The 23,445-nt window shown below is 53.2% G+C and overlaps 1 protein-coding gene across 1 annotated transcript in view; it reads left to right on the top strand.

Annotated features, from left to right (window-relative positions):
- The window catches only part of LOC137311619 (plexin A3-like), a gene marked incomplete at its 3' end in the record, with an annotated part of 195,978 nt that extends 172,761 nt beyond the window's left edge, over positions 1-23,217 (top strand). The window contains exons 18-22 of the mRNA XM_067978717.1: positions 362-505; positions 2,036-2,270; positions 2,855-2,997; positions 20,748-21,004; positions 23,151-23,217. Coding sequence (XP_067834818.1) covers positions 362-505; positions 2,036-2,270; positions 2,855-2,997; positions 20,748-21,004; positions 23,151-23,217 — 846 coding nt within the window. The remainder of the gene's footprint in view (positions 1-361; positions 506-2,035; positions 2,271-2,854; positions 2,998-20,747; positions 21,005-23,150) is intronic.
- Positions 23,218-23,445: the final 228 nt, after the last annotated feature.

The raw sequence follows: 23,445 nt of genomic DNA, 5'->3' as shown, positions 1-23,445 counted from the left end.
GAGGGAGCTTTACTCTGTATCTAACCCTGTACCTGCCCTGGGAGTGTTTGATGGGACAGTGTAGAGGGAGCTTTACTCTGTATCTAACCCTGTACCTGCCCTGGGAGTGTTTGACGGGACAGTGTAGAGGGAGATTTACTCTGTATCTAACCCCGTGCTTTTTCTTTCTCTCTCTTCCCTCTTCACACCTCCCTCTCTCCCGTCTCTCTCCGCCTCTGGCTCACCCTGTCTCCGTCTCTCTCTCTCTGCTCTGCTGCAGTGAACTGTTCACAGCATCGGCCCCATTGCTTCTACACCCCCACTCCCCCCCAATACCTAATGTTGCTGTTTTTCCTTTTGTTCCCATCTTTTCCGCCTCCAGGGCAGAAATCTTATCCCACTTGGAGCTGGTAATGTGAGGCTGAACTACACGGTGCTGATCGGGGAGAAGCCATGCCTGCTGACCATCTCCGAGATCCAGCTCCTTTGCGACTCGCCCAATCTGACCGGGCAGCATCGCGTCACGGTGAGGCAAATGACCATAACCTCAGGGGGTCGGGGGTCATTGAGGGAGAGCTGCTGACCTCACACCTCGGGGCAGGAGGGGAGGTGGGGTTAACTGAGCCCCAAAGGGTCAAAGAGCAAAGGGCAGCGGGAAAATTAGAGCTCGGCCGCTCAGGAGGGGAATGAGGAAGCACCTTCTTCACACACAGAGGAGGGGAAATCTGGGACTGTCTTCCCCCCCCCCGCCCCCCCGAAAAGGCTGTTGAGGCTCGGGGTCAGTTGGAGCTTTCAAGACTGGGAGTGTTCGATTTTTGTCAGGTAAGGGGTATCGAGGGATCTGGAGCAAAGGCGGGTAAATGGGGTTAAGATACAGATCAGCCAACGATCTGATTGAATGGGGAACAGGCTCGAGGGGCTGAATGGCCTCCTCCTGTTCCTATGTGCAAGCTCTCTCTCTCTCTCTCTCTCTGTCACTCTCACTTTTTCCACTGTCCCCCTCTCTCTCTCTCTGTCACTCTCACTTTTTCCACTGTCCCCCTCTCTCTCTCTCTGTCACTCTCACTTTTTCCACTGTCCCCCTCTCTCTCTCTCTGTCACTCTCACCTTTTCCACTGTCCCCCTCTCTCTCTCTCTGTCACTCTCACCTTTTCCACTGTCCCCCTCTCTCTCTGTCACTCTCACTTTTTCCACTGTCCCCCTCTCTCCCTCTCTCTCTCTCTCTCTGTCTGTGTATCCATTTCTTTCAATTTCTATTTTCCTTTGTGTGTGTTTGTCTCTCTCTGCCCTCTTTTTTTCTCTCTTTCTCTGTCTGTCTCTGTTTCTTTCTGTCTCTCTCTGTGTCTCCCCCCTCTCTCTGCTTGTCTTTCTGTCTGTCTGTCTCTCCCTCTCTCTCTTTTTCTCTCTCTCTCTCTGTCTCTCTCTTTCTCTCTCAGTCTGTCTTTGTCTGTCTCTCTCTCTTTTTCTTTCTGTCCCTGTCTCTCTCTCTCTCTCTCTCTCTCTGTCTCTCTCTCTCTCTGTCTCTCTCTCTTTCTCTCTGTCCGTCTCTCTCTGTCTCTCTCTCTCTCTCTGTTTCTCTCGCTCTCTCTGTCTCTCTCTCTCTCTGTCTCTCTCTCTCTCTGTCTATCTCTCTGTCTCTGTCTCTCTTTCTCTCTGTCTCTCTCTCTTTTTCTTTCTGTCCCTGACTCTCTCTCTCTCTCGCTCTGTTTATCTCTCTCTCCCTCTTCCTCTATAAACCCTCCTCTGAGATCTCTGCCCCCGCATTGATCCTCCGCAGATCCCCCCTCCCTCTGTTCTCTTCCTGGCTTTCCTGAGTCAGTTTCCTCTCAAAGGTCAGGCTTGCTCAGAATTGGCCCTTTTAATGAGTGCGATCACAGCCAAGGTAGGAAGAGAGAGAGAGAGCGTGCTTCGTGGGAACTGGACCAGTGACAACAGGCGTCCTTTGAATCCACGGTAATTGGTGCTACCTCGAGCTGAGAATCCCTGGGGCCTCGTTAACCTTTCTCTCTCTCTCTCTCTCTCTCTCCTTCCCTCTCTCTCTCTCTCTCTCTCGCAGATCAAGGTCGGTGGGCTAGAATATTCCCCCGGGACTTTGCACATCTACTCGGACAGCGCACTGACCCTCCCCGCTATTGTGGGGATTGCAGCCGGAGGGGCCCTGCTGCTGCTGGCCATTATCATCGTGCTCATCGCCTACAAACGCAAGACCAGGGACGCAGACCGCACGCTGAAGAGGCTGCAGCTCCAGATGGACAACCTGGAATCCAGGGTGGCTTTGGAGTGCAAAGAAGGTACGGGGAAGGACGAAAACTTTCCTAACTCTGCCCTTTGCGCCCTCAGGACGTCCCAAAGCGCCAATGAAGTACTTTTCTTTCTGAAGCGGCGGGGGGGGCGCTGTATTTGCGCACAGCAAGATCCCACTAACAGCGACGAAACAATGGGGGAGTTTTTTTTTTAAAAAGTGAGGGACAGGACCCGGGTTTCGATCGAGTAAATCAGGAGAGGAGGAGAATTTTTTTTTTGACGCAGCGAGTTGTCGAGATCTGGAATTTGCTGCCTGAAAGGGCGGTGGAAGCAGGTTCAGTCATAACTTTCCAAAGGGGGGATTGGGAAAAGAGACAAATTTCAGGACTGTGAGGGAAGGGTAAGAGCTGGGGGCGGGGTGGTGGGGGGAGCATGGGACGAATCGGACAGCTCTTTCGAAGAGCCGGCACAGGCACGATGGGCCGAGCGGCCTCTTTCTGTGCTTAATCTGCGGATGAGGCGCGAGCAGCCAGCGCGTCCCGGTGACGAGGGGTGACCGCGGTGCGGAGGGGGGGTGGGGGCCAGGTGCGGTCCTGAGAAAGGAGAGTTTCTCAACAAAATCTGCTTTCAGCTTTTGCCGAGCTGCAGACGGACATTCACGAGCTGACCAACGACCTGGATGGAGTGGGCATCCCTTTCCTCGAATACAAGACTTACACCACCCGTGTGCTGTTCCCCGGAATCGAGGACCACCCGGTCCTGAAGGAGCTCGACGTAAGAGGGCTCGGCCAGAGGGGGAGGGGGAGGGAGGAGAGGAGAGGGAGCAGGGAGTGCGGTGGTGGGGGTGAGAGTGAGTTTTGGCTGCCTGTCGCTTGTCATGTCAGCATGTCGCTTGTTTCTAAAAGAAAAGCAGGCTTGGGACGGAGTAATCGTGAGTGTGCGAAACGGGGAGACGCCCCCAGGGCAGGTACAGGGTTAGATACAGAGTAAAGCTCCCTCTACACTGTCCCATCAAACACTCCCAGGGCAGGTACAGGGTGAGATACAGAGTAAAGCTCCCTCTACACTGTCCCGTCAAACACTCCCAGGGCAGGTACAGGGTTAGATACAGAGTAAAGCTCCCTCGACACTGTCCCGTCAAACACTCCCAGGGCAGGTACAGGGTTAGATACAGAGTAAAGCTCCCTCTACACTGTCCCGTCAAACACTCCCAGGGCAGGTACAGGGTTAGATACAGAGTAAAGCTCCCTCGACACTGTCCCGTCAAACACTCCCAGGGCAGGTACAGGGTTAGATACAGAGTAAAGCTCCCTCTACACTGTCCCATCAAACACTCCCAGGGCAGGTACAGGGTTAGATACAGAGTAAAGCTCCCTCGACACTGTCCCGTCAAACACTCCCAGGGCAGGTACAGGGTTAGATACAGAGTAAAGCTCCCTCTACACTGTCCCCATCAAACACTCCCAGGGCAGGTACAGGGTTAGATACAGAGTAAAGCTCCCTCTACACTGTCCCATCAAACACTCCCAGGGCAGGTACAGGGTTAGATACAGAGTAAAGCTCCCTCTACACCGTCCCATCAAACACTCCCAGGGCAGGTACAGGGTTAGATACAGAGTAAAGCTCCCTCTACACTGTCCCATCAAACACTCCCAGGGCAGGTACAGGGTTAGATACAGAGTAAAGCTCCCTCGACACTGTCCCATCAAACACTCCCAGGGCAGGTACAGGGTTAGATACAGAGTAAAGCTCCCTCGACACTGTCCCATCAAACACTCCCAGGGCAGGTACAAGGTTAGATACAGAGTAAAGCTCCCTCTACACTGTCCCGTCAAACACTCCCCAGGCAGGTACAGGGTTAGATACAGAGTAAAGCTCCCTCTACACTGTCCCATCAAACACTCCCAGGGCAGGTACAGGGTTAGATACAGAGTAAAGCTCCCTCTACACTGTCCCATCAAACACTCCCAGGGCAGGTACAGGGTTAGATACAGAGTAAAGCTCCCTCTACACTGTCCCCATCAAACACTCCCAGGGCAGGTACAGGGTTAGATACAGAGTAAAGCTCCCTCTACACTGTCCCATCAAACACTCCCAGGGCAGTTACAGGGTTAGATACAGAGTAAAGCTCCCTCTACACTGTCCCATCAAACACTCCCAGGGCAGGTACAGGGTTAGATACAGAGTAAAGCTCCCTCTACACTGTCCCGTCAAACACTCCCAGGGCAGGTACAGGGTTAGATACAGAGTAAAGCTCCCTCTACACTGTCCCATCAAACACTCCCAGGGCAGGTACAGGGTTAGATACAGAGTAAAGCTCCCTCTACACTGTCCCGTCAAACACTCCCAGGGCAGGTACAGGGTTAGATACAGAGTAAAGCTCCCTCTACACTGTCCCCATCAAACACTCCCAGGGCAGGTACAGGGTTAGATACAGAGTAAAGCTCCCTCTACACTGTCCCATCAAACACTCCCAGGGCAGGTACAGGGTTAGATACAGAGTAAAGCTCCCTCTACACTGTCCCATCAAACACTCCCAGGGCAGGTACAGGGTTAGATACAGAGGAAAGCTCCCTCTACACTGTCCCATCAAACACTCCCAGGGCAGGTACAGGGTTAGATACAGAGTAAAGCTCCCTCTACACTGTCCCGTCAAACACTCCCAGGGCAGGTACAGGGTTAGATACAGAGTAAAGCTCCCTCTACACTGTCCCATCAAACACTCCCAGGGCAGGAACAGGGTGAGATACAGAGTAAAGCTCCCTCTACACTGTCCCATCAAACACTCCCAGGGCAGGTACAGGGTTAGATACAGAGGAAAGCTCCCTCTACACTGTCCCGTCAAACACTCCCAGGGCAGGTACAGGGTTAGATACAGAGTAAAGCTCCCTCTACACTGTCCCATCAAACACTCCCAGGGCAGGTACAGGGTTAGATACAGAGTAAAGCTCCCTCTACACTGTCCCATCAAACACTCCCAGGGCAGGTACAGGGTTAGATACAGAGTAAAGCTCCCTCTACACTGTCCCATCAAACACTCCCAGGGCAGGTACAGGGTTAGATACAGAGTAAAGCTCCCTCCACACTGTCCCATCAAACACTCCCAGGGCAGGTACAGGGTTAGATACAGAGTAAAGCTCCCTCTACACTGTCCCATCAAACACTCCCAGGGCAGGTACAGGGTTAGATACAGAGTAAAGCTCCCTCTACACTGTCCCATCAAACACTCCCAGGGCAGGTACAGGGTTAGATACAGAGTAAAGCTCCCTCTACACTGTCCCATCAAACACTCCCAGGGCAGGTACAGGGTTAGATACAGAGCAAAGCTCCCTCTACACTGTCCCATCAAACACTCCCAGGGCAGGTACAGGGTTAGATACAGAGTAAAGCTCCCTCTACACTGTCCCATCAAACACTCCCAGGGCAGGTACAGGGTTAGATACAGAGTAAAGCTCCCTCTACACTGTCCCATCAAACACTCCCAGGGCAGGTACAGGGTTAGATACAGAGGAAAGCTCCCTCTACAGTGTCCCATCAAACACTCCCAGGGCAGGTACAGGGTTAGATACAGAGTAAAGCTCCCTCTACACTGTCCCGTCAAACACTCCCAGGGCAGGTACAGGGTTAGATACAGAGTAAAGCTCCCTCTACACTGTCCCATCAAACACTCCCAGGGCAGGTACAGGGTTAGATACAGAGTAAAGCTCCCTCCACACTGTCCCATCAAACACTCCCAGGGCAGGTACAGGGTTAGATACAGAGGAAAGCTCCCTCTACACTGTCCCGTCAAACACTCCCAGGGCAGGTACAGGGTTAGATACAGAGTAAAGCTCCCTCTACACTGTCCCATCAAACACTCCCAGGGCAGGTACAGGGTTAGATACAGAGTAAAGCTCCCTCTACACTGTCCCATCAAACACTCCCAGGGCAGGTACAGGGTTAGATACAGAGTAAAGCTCCCTCTACACTGTCCCATCAAACACTCCCAGGGCAGGTACAGGGTTAGATACAGAGTAAAGCTCCCTCTACACTGTCCCATCAAACACTCCCAGGGCAGGTACAGGGTTAGATACAGAGGAAAGCTCCCTCTACACTGTCCCATCAAACACTCCCAGGGCAGGTACAGGGTTAGATACAGAGTAAAGCTCCCTCTACACTGTCCCGTCAAACACTCCCAGGGCAGGTACAGGGTTAGATACAGAGTAAAGCTCCCTCTACACTGTCCCATCAAACACTCCCAGGGCAGGTACAGGGTTAGATACAGAGTAAAGCTCCCTCTACACTGTCCCGTCAAACACTCCCAGGGCAGGTACAGGGTTAGATACAGAGGAAAGCTCCCTCTACACTGTCCCGTCAAACACTCCCAGGGCAGGTACAGGGTTAGATACAGAGTAAAGCTCCCTCTACACTGTCCCATCAAACACTCCCAGGGCAGGTACAGGGTTAGATACAGAGTAAAGCTCCCTCTACACTGTCCCATCAAACACTCCCAGGGCAGGTACAGGGTTAGATACAGAGTAAAGCTCCCTCTACACTGTCCCATCAAACACTCCCAGGGCAGGTACAGGGTTAGATACAGAGTAAAGCTCCCTCTACACTGTCCCATCAAACACTCCCAGGGCAGGTACAGGGTTAGATACAGAGTAAAGCTCCCTCTACACTGTCCCATCAAACACTCCCAGGGCAGGTACAGGGTTAGATACAGAGTAAAGCTCCCTCTACACTGTCCCATCAAACACTCCCAGGGCAGGTACAGGGTTAGATACAGAGTAAAGCTCCCTCTACACTGTCCCATCAAACACTCCCAGGGCAGGTACAGGGTTAGATACAGAGTAAAGCTCCCTCTACACTGTCCCATCAAACACTCCCAGGGCAGGTACAGGGTTAGATACAGAGGAAAGCTCCCTCTACACTGTCCCGTCAAACACTCCCAGGGCAGGTACAGGGTTAGATACAGAGTAAAGCTCCCTCTACACTGTCCCATCAAACACTCCCAGGGCAGGTACAGGGTTAGATACAGAGTAAAGCTCCCTCTACACTGTCCCATCAAACACTCCCAGGGCAGGTACAGGGTTAGATACAGAGTAAAGCTCCCTCTACACTGTCCCATCAAACACTCCCAGGGCAGGTACAGGGTTAGATACAGAGTAAAGCTCCCTCTACACTGTCCCATCAAACACTCCCAGGGCAGGTACAGGGTTAGATACAGAGTAAAGCTCCCTCCACACTGTCCCATCAAACACTCCCAGGGCAGGTACAGGGTTAGATACAGAGTAAAGCTCCCTCTACACTGTCCCATCAAACACTCCAGGGCAGGTACAGGGTTAGATACAGAGTAAAGCTCCCTCTACACTGTCCCATCAAACACTCCCAGGGCAGGTACAGGGTTAGATACAGAGTAAAGCTCCCTCTACACTGTCCCATCAAACACTCCCAGGGCAGGTACAGGGTTAGATACAGAGCAAAGCTCCCTCTACACTGTCCCATCAAACACTCCCAGGGCAGGTACAGGGTTAGATACAGAGTAAAGCTCCCTCTACACTGTCCCATCAAACACTCCCAGGGCAGGTACAGGGTTAGATACAGAGTAAAGCTCCCTCTACACTGTCCCATCAAACACTCCCAGGGCAGGTACAGGGTTAGATACAGAGGAAAGCTCCCTCTACAGTGTCCCATCAAACACTCCCAGGGCAGGTACAGGGTTAGATACAGAGTAAAGCTCCCTCTACACTGTCCCGTCAAACACTCCCAGGGCAGGTACAGGGTTAGATACAGAGTAAAGCTCCCTCTACACTGTCCCATCAAACACTCCCAGGGCAGGTACAGGGTTAGATACAGAGTAAAGCTCCCTCCACACTGTCCCATCAAACACTCCCAGGGCAGGTACAGGGTTAGATACAGAGGAAAGCTCCCTCTACACTGTCCCGTCAAACACTCCCAGGGCAGGTACAGGGTTAGATACAGAGTAAAGCTCCCTCTACACTGTCCCATCAAACACTCCCAGGGCAGGTACAGGGTTAGATACAGAGTAAAGCTCCCTCTACACTGTCCCATCAAACACTCCCAGGGCAGGTACAGGGTTAGATACAGAGTAAAGCTCCCTCTACACTGTCCCATCAAACACTCCCAGGGCAGGTACAGGGTTAGATACAGAGTAAAGCTCCCTCTACACTGTCCCATCAAACACTCCCAGGGCAGGTACAGGGTTAGATACAGAGGAAAGCTCCCTCTACACTGTCCCATCAAACACTCCCAGGGCAGGTACAGGGTTAGATACAGAGTAAAGCTCCCTCTACACTGTCCCGTCAAACACTCCCAGGGCAGGTACAGGGTTAGATACAGAGTAAAGCTCCCTCTACACTGTCCCATCAAACACTCCCAGGGCAGGTACAGGGTTAGATACAGAGTAAAGCTCCCTCTACACTGTCCCGTCAAACACTCCCAGGGCAGGTACAGGGTTAGATACAGAGGAAAGCTCCCTCTACACTGTCCCGTCAAACACTCCCAGGGCAGGTACAGGGTTAGATACAGAGTAAAGCTCCCTCTACACTGTCCCATCAAACACTCCCAGGGCAGGTACAGGGTTAGATACAGAGTAAAGCTCCCTCTACACTGTCCCATCAAACACTCCCAGGGCAGGTACAGGGTTAGATACAGAGTAAAGCTCCCTCTACACTGTCCCATCAAACACTCCCAGGGCAGGTACAGGGTTAGATACAGAGTAAAGCTCCCTCTACACTGTCCCATCAAACACTCCCAGGGCAGGTACAGGGTTAGATACAGAGTAAAGCTCCCTCTACACTGTCCCATCAAACACTCCCAGGGCAGGTACAGGGTTAGATACAGAGTAAAGCTCCCTCTACACTGTCCCATCAAACACTCCCAGGGCAGGTACAGGGTTAGATACAGAGTAAAGCTCCCTCTACACTGTCCCATCAAACACTCCCAGGGCAGGTACAGGGTTAGATACAGAGTAAAGCTCCCTCTACACTGTCCCATCAAACACTCCCAGGGCAGGTACAGGGTTAGATACAGAGGAAAGCTCCCTCTACACTGTCCCGTCAAACACTCCCAGGGCAGGTACAGGGTTAGATACAGAGTAAAGCTCCCTCTACACTGTCCCATCAAACACTCCCAGGGCAGGTACAGGGTTAGATACAGAGTAAAGCTCCCTCTACACTGTCCCATCAAACACTCCCAGGGCAGGTACAGGGTTAGATACAGAGTAAAGCTCCCTCTACACTGTCCCATCAAACACTCCCAGGGCAGGTACAGGGTTCGATACAGAGGAAAGCTCCCTCTGCACTGTCCCGTCAAACACTCCCAGGGCAGGTACAGGGTTAGATACAGAGTAAAGCTCCCTCTACACTGTCCCATCAAACACTCCCAGGGCAGGTACAGGGTTAGATACAGAGTAAAGCTCCCTCTACACTGTCCCATCAAACACTCCCAGGGCAGGTACAGGGTTAGATACAGAGTAAAGCTCCCTCTACACTGTCCCATCAAACACTCCCAGGGCAGGTACAGGGTTAGATACAGAGTAAAGCTCCCTCTACACTGTCCCGTCAAACACTCCCAGGGCAGGTACAGGGTTAGATACAGAGTAAAGCTCCCTCTACACTGTCCCATCAAACACTCCCAGGGCAAGTACAGGGTTAGATACAGAGTAAAGCTCCCTCTACACTGTCCCATCAAACACTCCCAGGGCAGGTACAGGGTTAGATACAGAGTAAAGCTCCCTCTACACTGTCCCATCAAACACTCCCAGGGCAGGTACAGGGTTAGATACAGAGTAAAGCTCCCTCTACACTGTCCCATCAAACACTCCCAGGGCAGGTACAGGGTTAGATACAGAGTAAAGCTCCCTCTACACTGTCCCATCAAACACTCCCAGGGCAGGTACAGGGTTAGATACAGAGGAAAGCTCCCTCTACACTGTCCCATCAAACACTCCCAGGGCAGGTACAGGGTTAGATACAGAGTAAAGCTCCCTCTACACTGTCCCGTCAAACACTCCCAGGGCAGGTACAGGGTTAGATACAGAGTAAAGCTCCCTCTACACTGTCCCGTCAAACACTCCCAGGGCAGGTACAGGGTTAGATACAGAGTAAAGCTCCCTCTACACTGTCCCGTCAAACACTTCCAGGGCAGGTACAGGGTTAGATACAGAGGAAAGCTCCCTCTACACTGTCCCGTCAAACACTCCCAGGGCAGGTACAGGGTTAGATACAGAGTAAAGCTCCCTCTACACTGTCCCATCAAACACTCCCAGGGCAGGTACAGGGTTAGATACAGAGTAAAGCTCCCTCTACACTGTCCCATCAAACACTCCCAGGGCAGGTACAGGGTTAGATACAGAGTAAAGCTCCCTCTACACTGTCCCATCAAACACTCCCAGGGCAGGTACAGGGTGAGATACAGAGTAAAGCTCCCTCTACACTGTCCCATCAAACACTCCCAGGGCAGGTACAGGGTTAGATACAGAGTAAAGCTCCCTCTACACTGTCCCATCAAACACTCCCAGGGCAGGTACAGGGTTAGATACAGAGTAAAGCTCCCTCTACACTGTCCCATCAAACACTCCCAGGGCAGGTACAGGGTTAGATACAGAGGAAAGCTCCCTCTACACTGTCCCATCAAACACTCCCAGGGCAGGTACAGGGTTAGATACAGAGTAAAGCTCCCTCTACACTGTCCCGTCAAACACTCCCAGGGCAGGTACAGGGTTAGATACAGAGTAAAGCTCCCTCTACACTGTCCCATCAAACACTCCCAGGGCAGGTACAGGGTTAGATACAGAGTAAAGCTCCCTCTACACTGTCCCGTCAAACACTCCCAGGGCAGGTACAGGGTTAGATACAGAGGAAAGCTCCCTCTACACTGTCCCGTCAAACACTCCCAGGGCAGGTACAGGGTTAGATACAGAGTAAAGCTCCCTCTACACTGTCCCATCAAACACTCCCAGGGCAGGTACAGGGTTAGATACAGAGTAAAGCTCCCTCTACACTGTCCCATCAAACACTCCCAGGGCAGGTACAGGGTTAGATACAGAGTAAAGCTCCCTCTACACTGTCCCATCAAACACTCCCAGGGCAGGTACAGGGTTAGATACAGAGTAAAGCTCCCTCTACACTGTCCCATCAAACACTCCCAGGGCAGGTACAGGGTTAGATACAGAGTAAAGCTCCCTCTACACTGTCCCATCAAACACTCCCAGGGCAGGTACAGGGTTAGATACAGAGTAAAGCTCCCTCTACACTGTCCCATCAAACACTCCCAGGGCAGGTACAGGGTTAGATACAGAGTAAAGCTCCCTCTACACTGTCCCATCAAACACTCCCAGGGCAGGTACAGGGTTAGATACAGAGGAAAGCTCCCTCTACACTGTCCCATCAAACACTCCCAGGGCAGGTACAGGGTTAGATACAGAGTAAAGCTCCCTCTACACTGTCCCGTCAAACACTCCCAGGGCAGGTACAGGGTTAGATACAGAGTAAAGCTCCCTCTACACTGTCCCATCAAACACTCCCAGGGCAGGTACAGGGTTAGATACAGAGTAAAGCTCCCTCTACACTGTCCCATCAAACACTCCCAGGGCAGGTACAGGGTTAGATACAGAGGAAAGCTCCCTCTACACTGTCCCGTCAAACACTCCCAGGGCAGGTACAGGGTTAGATACAGAGCAAAGCTCCCTCTACACTGTCCCATCAAACACTCCCAGGGCAGGTACAGGGTTAGATACAGAGTAAAGCTCCCTCTACACTGTCCCATCAAACACTCCCAGGGCAGGTACAGGGTTAGATACAGAGTAAAGCTCCCTCTACACTGTCCCATCAAACACTCCCAGGGCAGGTACAGGGTTCGATACAGAGGAAAGCTCCCTCTGCACTGTCCCGTCAAACACTCCCAGGGCAGGTACAGGGTTAGATACAGAGTAAAGCTCCCTCTACACTGTCCCATCAAACACTCCCAGGGCAGGTACAGGGTTAGATACAGAGTAAAGCTCCCTCTACACTGTCCCATCAAACACTCCCAGGGCAGGTACAGGGTTAGATACAGAGTAAAGCTCCCTCTACACTGTCCCATCAAACACTCCCAGGGCAGGTACAGGGTTAGATACAGAGTAAAGCTCCCTCTACACTGTCCCATCAAACACTCCCAGGGCAGGTACAGGGTTAGATACAGAGTAAAGCTCCCTCTACACTGTCCCATCAAACACTCCCAGGGCAGGTACAGGGTTAGATACAGAGTAAAGCTCCCTCTACACTGTCCCATCAAACACTCCCAGGGCAGGTACAGGGTTAGATACAGAGTAAAGCTCCCTCTACACTGTCCCATCAAACACTCCCAGGGCAGGTACAGGGTTAGATACAGAGGAAAGCTCCCTCTGCACTGTCCCATCAAACACTCCCAGGGCAGGTACAGGGTTAGATACAGAGTAAAGCTCCCTCTACACTGTCCCGTCAAACTCTCCCAGGGCAGGTACAGGGTTAGATACAGAGTAAAGCTCCCTCTACACTGTCCCATCAAACACTCCCAGGGCAGGTACAGGGTTAGATACAGAGTAAAGCTCCCTCTACACTGTCCCATCAAACACTCCCAGGGCAGGTACAGGGTTAGATACAGAGTAAAGCTCCCTCTACACTGTCCCGTCAAACACTCCCAGGGCAGGTACAGGGTTAGATACAGAGTAAAGCTCCCTCTACACTGTCCCATCAAACACTCCCAGGGCAGGTACAGGGTTAGATACAGAGTAAAGCTCCCTCTACACTGTCCCATCAAACACTCCCAGGGCAGGTACAGGGTTAGATACAGAGTAAAGCTCCCTCTACACTGTCCCATCAAACACTCCCAGGGCAGGTACAGGGTTAGATACAGAGTAAAGCTCCCTCCACACTGTCCCATCAAACACTCCCAGGGCAGGTACAGGGTTAGATACAGAGTAAAGCTCCCTCTACACTGTCCCATCAAACACTCCCAGGGCAGGTACAGGGTTAGATACAGAGTAAAGCTCCCTCGACACTGTCCCATCAAACACTCCCAGGGCAGGTACAGGGTTAGATACAGAGTAAAGCTCCCTCTACACTGTCCCATCAAACACTCCCAGGGCAGGTACAGGGTTAGATACAGAGTAAAGCTCCCTCTACACTGTCCCATCAAACACTCCCAGGGCAGGTACAGGGTTAGATACAGAGGAAAGCTCCCTCTACACTGTCCCATCAAACACTCCCAGGGCAGGTACAGGGTTAGATACAGAGTAAAGCTCCCTCTACACTGTCCCGTCAAACACTCCCAGGGCAGGTACAGGGTTAGATACAGAGTAAAGCTCCCTCTGCACTGTCCCATCAAACACTCCCAGGGCAGGTACAGGGTTAGATACAGAGTAAAGCTCCCTCTACACTGTCCCGTCAAACACTTCCAGGGCAGGTACAGGGTTAGATACAGAGGAAAGCTCCCTCTACACTGTCCCGTCAAACACTCCCAGGGCAGGTACAGGGTTAGATACAGAGTAAAGCTCCCTCTACACTGTCCCATCAAACACTCCCAGGGCAGGTACAGGGTTAGATACAGAGTAAAGCTCCCTCTACACTGTCCCATCAAACACTCCCAGGGCAGGTACAGGGTTAGATACAGAGTAAAGCTCCCTCTGCACTGTCCCATCAAACACTCCCAGGGCAGGTACAGGGTTAGATACAGAGTAAAGCTCCCTCCACACTGTCCCATCAAACACTCCCAGGGCAGGTACAGGGTGAGATACAGAGTAAAGCTCCCTCTACACTGTCCCATCAAACACTCCCAGGGCAGGTACAGGGTTAGATACAGAGTAAAGCTCCCTCTGCACTGTCCCATCAAACACTCCCAGGGCAGGTACAGGGTTAGATACAGAGTAAAGCTCCCTCTACACTGTCCCATCAAACACTCCCAGGGCAGGTACAGGGTTAGATACAGAGGAAAGCTCCCTCTACACTGTCCCGTCAAACACTCCCAGGGCAGGTACAGGGTTAGATACAGAGTAAAGCTCCCTCTACACTGTCCCATCAAACACTCCCAGGGCAGGTACAGGGTTAGATACAGAGTAAAGCTCCCTCTACACTGTCCCATCAAACACTCCCAGGGCAGGTACAGGGTTAGATACAGAGTAAAGCTCCCTCTACACTGTCCCATCAAACACTCCCTGGGCAGGTACAGGGTTCGATACAGAGGAAAGCTCCCTCTGCACTGTCCCCTCAAACACTCCCAGGGAAGGTACAGGGTTAGATACAGAGTAAAGCTCCCTCTACACTGTCCCATCAAACACTCCCAGGGCAGGTACAGGGTTAGATACAGAGTAAAGCTCCCTCTACACTGTCCCATCAAACACTCCCAGGGCAGGTACAGGGTTAGATAGAGTAAAGCTCCCTCTACACTGTCCCATCAAACACTCCCAGGGCAGGTACAGGGTTAGATACAGAGTAAAGCTCCCTCTACACTGTCCCATCAAACACTCCCAGGGCAGGTACAGGGTTAGATACAGAGTAAAGCTCCCTCTACACTGTCCCATCAAACACTCCCAGGGCAGGTACAGGGTTAGATACAGAGTAAAGCTCCCTCTACACTGTCCCATCAAACACTCCCAGGGCAGGTACAGGGTTAGATACAGAGTAAAGCTCCCTCTACACTGTCCCATCAAACACTCCCAGGGCAGGTACAGGGTTAGATACAGAGGAAAGCTCCCTCTGCACTGTCCCATCAAACACTCCCAGGGCAGGTACAGGGTTAGATACAGAGTAAAGCTCCCTCTACACTGTCCCGTCAAACACTCCCAGGGCAGGTACAGGGTTAGATACAGAGTAAAGCTCCCTCTACACTGTCCCATCAAACACTCCCAGGGCAGGTACAGGGTTAGATACAGAGTAAAGCTCCCTCTACACTGTCCCATCAAACACTCCCAGGGCAGGTACAGGGTTAGATACAGAGGAAAGCTCCCTCTACACTGTCCCGTCAAACACTCCCAGGGCAGGTACAGGGTTAGATACAGAGTAAAGCTCCCTCTACACTGTCCCATCAAACACTCCCAGGGCAGGTACAGGGTTAGATACAGAGTAAAGCTCCCTCTACACTGTCCCATCAAACACTCCCAGGGCAGGTACAGGGTTAGATACAGAGTAAAGCTCCCTCTACACTGTCCCATCAAACACTCCCAGGGCAGGTACAGGGTTCGATACAGAGTAAAGCTCCCTCCACACTGTCCCATCAAACACTCCCAGGGCAGGTACAGGGTTAGATACAGAGTAAAGCTCCCTCTACACTGTCCCATCAAACACTCCCAGGGCAGGTACAGGGTTAGATACAGAGTAAAGCTCCCTCTGCACTGTCCCATCAAACACTCCCAGGGCAGGTACAGGGTTAGATACAGAGTAAAGCTCCCTCTACACTGTCCCATCAAACACTCCCAGGGCAGGTACAGGGTTAGATACAGAGTAAAGCTCCCTCTACACTGTCCCATCAAACACTCCCAGGGCAGGTACAGGGTTAGATACAGAGGAAAGCTCCCTCTACACTGTCCCATCAAACACTCCCAGGGCAGGTACAGGGTTAGATACAGAGTAAAGCTCCCTCTACACTGTCCCATCAAACACTCCCAGGGCAGGTACAGGGTTAGATACAGAGGAAAGCTCCCTCTACAGTGTCCCATCAAACACTCCCAGGGCAGGTACAGGGTTAGATACAGAGTAAAGCTCCCTCTACACTGTCCCATCAAACACTCCCAGGGCAGGTACAGGGTTAGATACAGAGTAAAGCTCCCTCTACACTGTCCCATCAAACACTCCCAGGGCAGGTACAGGGTTAGATACAGAGGAAAGCTCCCTCTACACTGTCCCGTCAAACACTCCCAGGGCAGGTACAGGGTTAGATACAGAGTAAAGCTCCCTCTACACTGTCCCATCAAACACTCCCAGGGCAGGTACAGGGTTAGATACAGAGTAAAGCTCCCTCTACACTGTCCCATCAAACACTCCCAGGGCAGGTACAGGGTTAGATACAGAGTAAAGCTCCCTCTACACTGTCCCATCAAACACTCCCAGGGCAGGTACAGGGTTAGATACAGAGTAAAGCTCCCTCCACACTGTCCCATCAAACACTCCCAGGGCAGGTACAGGGTTAGATACAGAGGAAAGCTCCCTCTACACTGTCCCATCAAACACTCCCAGGGCAGGTACAGGGTTAGATACAGAGTAAAGCTCCCTCTACACTGTCCCGTCAAACACTCCCAGGGCAGGTACAGGGTTAGATACAGAGTAAAGCTCCCTCTACACTGTCCCATCAAACACTCCCAGGGCAGGTACAGGGTTAGATACAGAGTAAAGCTCCCTCTACACTGTCCCGTCAAACACTCCCAGGGCAGGTACAGGGTTAGATACAGAGTAAAGCTCCCTCTACACTGTCCCGTCAAACACTCCCAGGGCAGGTACAGGGTTAGATACAGAGTAAAGCTCCCTCTACACTGTCCCATCAAACACTCCCAGGGCAGGTACAGGGTTGGATACAGAGTAAAGCTCCCTCTACACTGTCCCATCAAACACTCCCAGGGCAGGTACAGGGTTAGATACAGAGTAAAGCTCCCTCTACACTGTCCCATCAAACACTCCCAGGGCAGGTACAGGGTTAGATACAGAGTAAAGCTCCCTCTACACTGTCCCATCAAACACTCCCAGGGCAGGTACAGGGTTAGATACAGAGTAAAGCTCCCTCTACACTGTCCCATCAAACACTCCCAGGGCAGGTACAGGGTTAGATACAGAGTAAAGCTCCCTCTACACTGTCCCATCAAACACTCCCAGGGCAGGTACAGGGTTAGATACAGAGTAAAGCTCCCTCTACACTGTCCCATCAAACACTCCCAGGGCAGGTACAGGGTTAGATACAGAGGAAAGCTCCCTCTACACTGTCCCATCAAACACTCCCAGGGCAGGTACAGGGTTAGATACAGAGTAAAGCTCCCTCTACACTGTCCCGTCAAACACTCCCAGGGCAGGTACAGGGTTAGATACAGAGTAAAGCTCCCTCTACACTGTCCCGTCAAACACTCCCAGGGCAGGTACAGGGTTAGATTCAGAGTAAAGCTCCCTCTACACTGTCCCATCAAACACTCCCAGGGCAGGTACAGGGTTAGATCCAGAGTAAAGCTCCCTCTACACTGTCCCATCAAACACTCCCAGGGCAGGTACAGGGTTAGATACAGAGGAAAGCTCCCTCTACACTGTCCCGTCAAACACTCCCAGGGCAGGTACAGGGTTAGATACAGAGTAAAGCTCCCTCTACACTGTCCCATCAAACACTCCCAGGGCAGGTACAGGGTTAGATACAGAGTAAAGCTCCCTCTACACTGTCCCATCAAACACTCCCAGGGCAGGTACAGGGTTAGATACAGAGTAAAGCTCCCTCTACACTGTCCCATCAAACACTCCCAGGGCAGGTACAGGGTTCGATACAGAGGAAAGCTCCCTCTGCACTGTCCCGTCAAACACTCCCAGGGCAGGTACAGGGTTAGATACAGAGTAAAGCTCCCTCTACACTGTCCCATCAAACACTCCCAGGGCAGGTACAGGGTTAGATACAGAGTAAAGCTCCCTCTACACTGTCCCATCAAACACTCCCAGGGCAGGTACAGGGTTAGATACAGAGTAAAGCTCCCTCTACACTGTCCCGTCAAACACTCCCAGGGCAGGTACAGGGTTAGATACAGAGTAAAGCTCCCTCTACACTGTCCCATCAAACACTCCCAGGGCAGGTACAGGGTTAGATACAGAGTAAAGCTCCCTCTACACTGTCCCGTCAAACACTCCCAGGGCAGGTACAGGGTTAGATACAGAGTAAAGCTCCCTCTACACTGTCCCGTCAAACACTCCCAGGGCAGGTACAGGGTTAGATACAGAGTAAAGCTCCCTCTACACTGTCCCATCAAACACTCCCAGGGCAGGTACAGGGTTGGATACAGAGTAAAGCTCCCTCTACACTGTCCCATCAAACACTCCCAGGGCAGGTACAGGGTTAGATACAGAGTAAAGCTCCCTCTACACTGTCCCATCAAACACTCCCAGGGCAGGTACAGGGTTAGATACAGAGTAAAGCTCCCTCTACACTGTCCCATCAAACACTCCCAGGGCAGGTACAGGGTTAGATACAGAGTAAAGCTCCCTCTACACTGTCCCATCAAACACTCCCAGGGCAGGTACAGGGTTAGATACAGAGTAAAGCTCCCTCTACACTGTCCCATCAAACACTCCCAGGGCAGGTACAGGGTTAGATACAGAGTAAAGCTCCCTCTACACTGTCCCATCAAACACTCCCAGGGCAGGTACAGGGTTAGATACAGAGGAAAGCTCCCTCTACACTGTCCCATCAAACACTCCCAGGGCAGGTACAGGGTTAGATACAGAGTAAAGCTCCCTCTACACTGTCCCGTCAAACACTCCCAGGGCAGGTACAGGGTTAGATTCAGAGTAAAGCTCCCTCTACACTGTCCCATCAAACACTCCCAGGGCAGGTACAGGGTTAGATCCAGAGTAAAGCTCCCTCTACACTGTCCCATCAAACACTCCCAGGGCAGGTACAGGGTTAGATACAGAGGAAAGCTCCCTCTACACTGTCCCGTCAAACACTCCCAGGGCAGGTACAGGGTTAGATACAGAGTAAAGCTCCCTCTACACTGTCCCATCAAACACTCCCAGGGCAGGTACAGGGTTAGATACAGAGTAAAGCTCCCTCTACACTGTCCCATCAAACACTCCCAGGGCAGGTACAGGGTTAGATACAGAGTAAAGCTCCCTCTACACTGTCCCATCAAACACTCCCAGGGCAGGTACAGGGTTCGATACAGAGGAAAGCTCCCTCTGCACTGTCCCGTCAAACACTCCCAGGGCAGGTACAGGGTTAGATACAGAGTAAAGCTCCCTCTACACTGTCCCATCAAACACTCCCAGGGCAGGTACAGGGTTAGATACAGAGTAAAGCTCCCTCTACACTGTCCCATCAAACACTCCCAGGGCAGGTACAGGGTTAGATACAGAGTAAAGCTCCCTCTACACTGTCCCATCAAACACTCCCAGGGCAGGTACAGGGTTAGATACAGAGTAAAGCTCCCTCTACACTGTCCCATCAAACACTCCCAGGGCAGGTACAGGGTTAGATACAGAGGAAAGCTCCCTCTACACTGTCCCATCAAACACTCCCAGGGCAGGTACAGGGTTAGATACAGAGTAAAGCTCCCTCTACACTGTCCCGTCAAACACTCCCAGGGCAGGTACAGGGTTAGATTCAGAGTAAAGCTCCCTCTACACTGTCCCATCAAACACTCCCAGGGCAGGTACAGGGTTAGATCCAGAGTAAAGCTCCCTCTACACTGTCCCATCAAACACTCCCAGGGCAGGTACAGGGTTAGATACAGAGGAAAGCTCCCTCTACACTGTCCCGTCAAACACTCCCAGGGCAGGTACAGGGTTAGATACAGAGTAAAGCTCCCTCTACACTGTCCCATCAAACACTCCCAGGGCAGGTACAGGGTTAGATACAGAGTAAAGCTCCCTCTACACTGTCCCATCAAACACTCCCAGGGCAGGTACAGGGTTAGATACAGAGTAAAGCTCCCTCTACACTGTCCCATCAAACACTCCCAGGGCAGGTACAGGGTTCGATACAGAGGAAAGCTCCCTCTGCACTGTCCCGTCAAACACTCCCAGGGCAGGTACAGGGTTAGATACAGAGTAAAGCTCCCTCTACACTGTCCCATCAAACACTCCCAGGGCAGGTACAGGGTTAGATACAGAGTAAAGCTCCCTCTACACTGTCCCATCAAACACTCCCAGGGGCAGGTACAGGGTTAGATACAGAGGAAAGCTCCCTCTACACTGTCCCGTCAAACACTCCCAGGGCAGGTACAGGGTTAGATACAGAGTAAAGCTCCCTCTACACTGTCCCATCAAACACTCCCAGGGCAGGTACAGGGTTAGATACAGAGTAAAGCTCCCTCTACACTGTCCCATCAAACACTCCCAGGGCAGGTACAGGGTTAGACACAGAGTAAAGCTCCCTCTACACTGTCCCGTCAAACACTCCCAGGGCAGGTACAGGGTTAGATACAGAGTAAAGCTCCCTCTACACTGTCCCATCAAACACTCCCAGGGCAGGTACAGGGTTAGATACAGAGTAAAGCTCCCTCTGCACACCTTTGACCTTGAGATTACCTGGCCTTTCCCTCAGAAGGAGGACCTCAGCAGGGAAACATCTAACAGGGGCAGTAATTCGCCTGCAATTGATGCCAAGATATGTCCAACCTCAGAGAACAGGCTTATTTACACGATCTGTTAATCTTAAAGGGGCAGGCCCACCTTAGCAGCGGAATAATACTTCGGGCGTGACTTGGTGTAACGCTCCTCTGACCTGCACTGAGCAACGCCAGGGGGTGCTGGGAAGGGGGAGCAATCTTACTGGGACCTGACCGGCTGTGTCCGTCTCCCTCCTCACCCCCCCCCCCTCCCCCGCAGGCTCCCGCCAACGTGGAGAAGGCTCTCAGGATCTTTGGCCAGCTGCTCAACAACAAAGTCTTCCTCCTGACCTTCGTCCGCACGCTGGAGGCCCAACGCAGCTTCTCGATGCGGGACCGGGGCAATGTGGCCTCACTGGTCATGACGGCGCTGCAGGGCAAGATGCAGTACGCCACCGTGGTCCTCAAACAACTCCTGTCCGACCTGATCGAGAAGAACCTGGAGAACAAAAACCACCCCAAGCTGCTGCTCCGCAGGTGAGGCCTCCTCTCCTCCCTCAACGTCTCCTCATCCTCCTCTCCCCCCCCCTCCTCCAACATCTCCTCATCCTCCCCTGAGGCCTCCTCTCCTCCCTCCCTCCCTCAACGTCTCCTCATCCTCCTCTCCCCCCTCCCTCCCTCAACGTCTCCTCATCCTCCCCTGAGTCCTCCTCTCCCCCCCCCAACATCTCCTCATCCTCCTCTCCTCCCTCCCTCCCCCAACGTCTCCTTATCCTCCCCTGAGTCCTCCTCTCCTCCCTCCCTCCTCCAACATCTCCTCATCCTCCCCTGAGTCCTCTCCTCCCTCCCTCCTCCAACATCTCCTCATCCTCCCCTGAGTCCTCCTCTCCTCCCTCCCTCCTCCAACATCTCCTCATCCTCCCCTGAGTCCTCCTCTCCTCCCTCCCTCCTCCATCATCTCCTCATCCTCCCCTGAGTCCTCTCCTCCCTCCCTCCTCCATCATCTCCTCATCCTCCCCTGAGTCCTCTCCTCCCTCCCTCCTCCAACATCTCCTCATCCTCCCCTGGTCCTCCTCTCCTCCCTCCCTCCCCCAACGTCTCCTCATCCTCCCCTGAGTCCTCCTCTCCTCCCTCCCTCCCCCAACATCTCCTCATCCTCCCCTGAGTCCTCCACTCCTCCCTCCCTCCTCCATCATCTCCTCATCCTCCCCTGAGTCCTCCTCTCCTCCCTCCCTCCTCCATCATCTCCTCATCCTCCCCTGAGTCCTCTCCTCCCTCCCTCCCCCAACGTCTCCTCATCCTCCCCTGAGTCCTCCTCTCCTCCCTCCCTCCCTCAACGTCTCCTCATCCTCCCCTGAGTCCTCCTCTCCTCCCTCCCTCCTCCAACATCTCCTCATCCTCCCCTGAGTCCTCCTCTCCTCCCTCCCTCCTCCATCATCTCCTCATCCTCCCCTGAGTCCTCCACTCCTCCCTCCCTCCTCCATCATCTCCTCATCCTCCCCTGAGTCCTCTCCTCCCTCCCTCCTCCATCATCTCCTCATCCTCCCCTGAGTCCTCCACTCCTCCCTCCCTCCTCCATCATCTCCTCATCCTCCCCTGAGTCCTCTCCTCCCTCCCTCCTCCATCATCTCCTCATCCTCCCCTGAGTCCTCCTCTCCTCCCTCCCTCCTCCAACATCACCTCATCCTCCCCTGAGTCCTCCTCTCCTCCCTCCCTCCTCCAACATCTCCTCATCCTCCTCTCCTCCCTCCCTCCCTCAACGTCTCCTCATCCTCCCCTGGTCCTCCTCTCCTCCCTCCCTCCTCCAACATCTCCTCATCCTCCCCTGAGTCCTCCTCTCCCCCCTCCCTCCCTCAACATCTCCTCATCCTTCCCTGAGTCCTCCTCTCCTCCCTCCCTCAACGACTCCTCATCCTTCCCTGAGTCCTCCTCTCCCTCCCTCAACGTCTCCTCATCCTCCCCTCAGTCCTCCTCTCCCTTCCTCCCCCAACATCTCCTCATCCTCCCCTGAGTCCTCTCCTCCCTCCCTCCTCCAACATCTCCTCATCCTTCCCTTAGTCCTCCTCTCCCTCCCTCCCTCAACGTCTCCTCATCCTCCTCTCCCTCACTCCCTCAATGTCTCCTCATCCTCCCCTGAGTCCTCCTCTCCCCCTCCCTCCCTCAACATCTCCTCATCCTCCCCTGAGTCCTCCTCTCCTCCCTCCCTCAACGTCTCCTCATGCTCCCCTGAGTCCTCCTCTCCTCCCTCCCTCAACGTCTCCTCATGCTCCTCTGAGTCCTCCTCTCCTCCCTCCCTCCCCCAACATCTCCTCATCCTCCCCTGAGTCCTCCTCTCCCCCTCCCTCCCTCAACGTCTCCTCATCCTCCCCTGAGTCCTCCTCTCCCCCTCCCTCCCTCAACATCTCCTCATCCTTCCCTGACTCCTCGTCTCCTCTCCTCCCTCCTCCCACGTTCCCTGGTCCTTCCCTGGGCCCTCGTTCCCCTGCCTCACCCCACATCACACGCCCGCCAGACCACTGGCCACCTCGGCACGATCCTGTGTGGAGATGCAGCCTTCCTGGTCCGTTTGGCTCAGCGCCTGACTCGGACGGTGCGGGTGTTTGCCGGGCCGCCGCGGTGCGAGGGGGGAGTTGCACAGTCCGATCTGGCCGTGTTTCTAACTCGTGCCTTGTACTCGTTTCAGGACCGAGTCGGTAGCTGAGAAAATGCTGACAAACTGGTTCACCTTCTTACTCCATCGGTTTCTGAAGGTAAGTGACGCCACTCGAGTGGGGAATCTCCCTTCGGTGCTTTTCCCCCTCTGCCTCTCCCCCTCCCCCCTCGTACCCTAACTCGCACCGAGTCCCGTTCACCCATCACCCCCCGCCCCCCCGCTGTGCTCGCTGACCGATATCGGCTCCCGGTCCGGGAACGCCTCGATTTTAAAAATTCTCATCCTCCTGTTCCAATCCCTCCCTGGCCCTCCTTATCCCTGTAAC

The sequence above is a fragment of the Heptranchias perlo genome, unplaced genomic scaffold, assembly GCF_035084215.1.
Source record: "Heptranchias perlo isolate sHepPer1 unplaced genomic scaffold, sHepPer1.hap1 HAP1_SCAFFOLD_372, whole genome shotgun sequence".
Taxonomy (NCBI): Eukaryota; Metazoa; Chordata; class Chondrichthyes; order Hexanchiformes; family Hexanchidae; genus Heptranchias; species Heptranchias perlo.
This window is presented reverse-complemented; position numbering and strand designations above follow the sequence as displayed.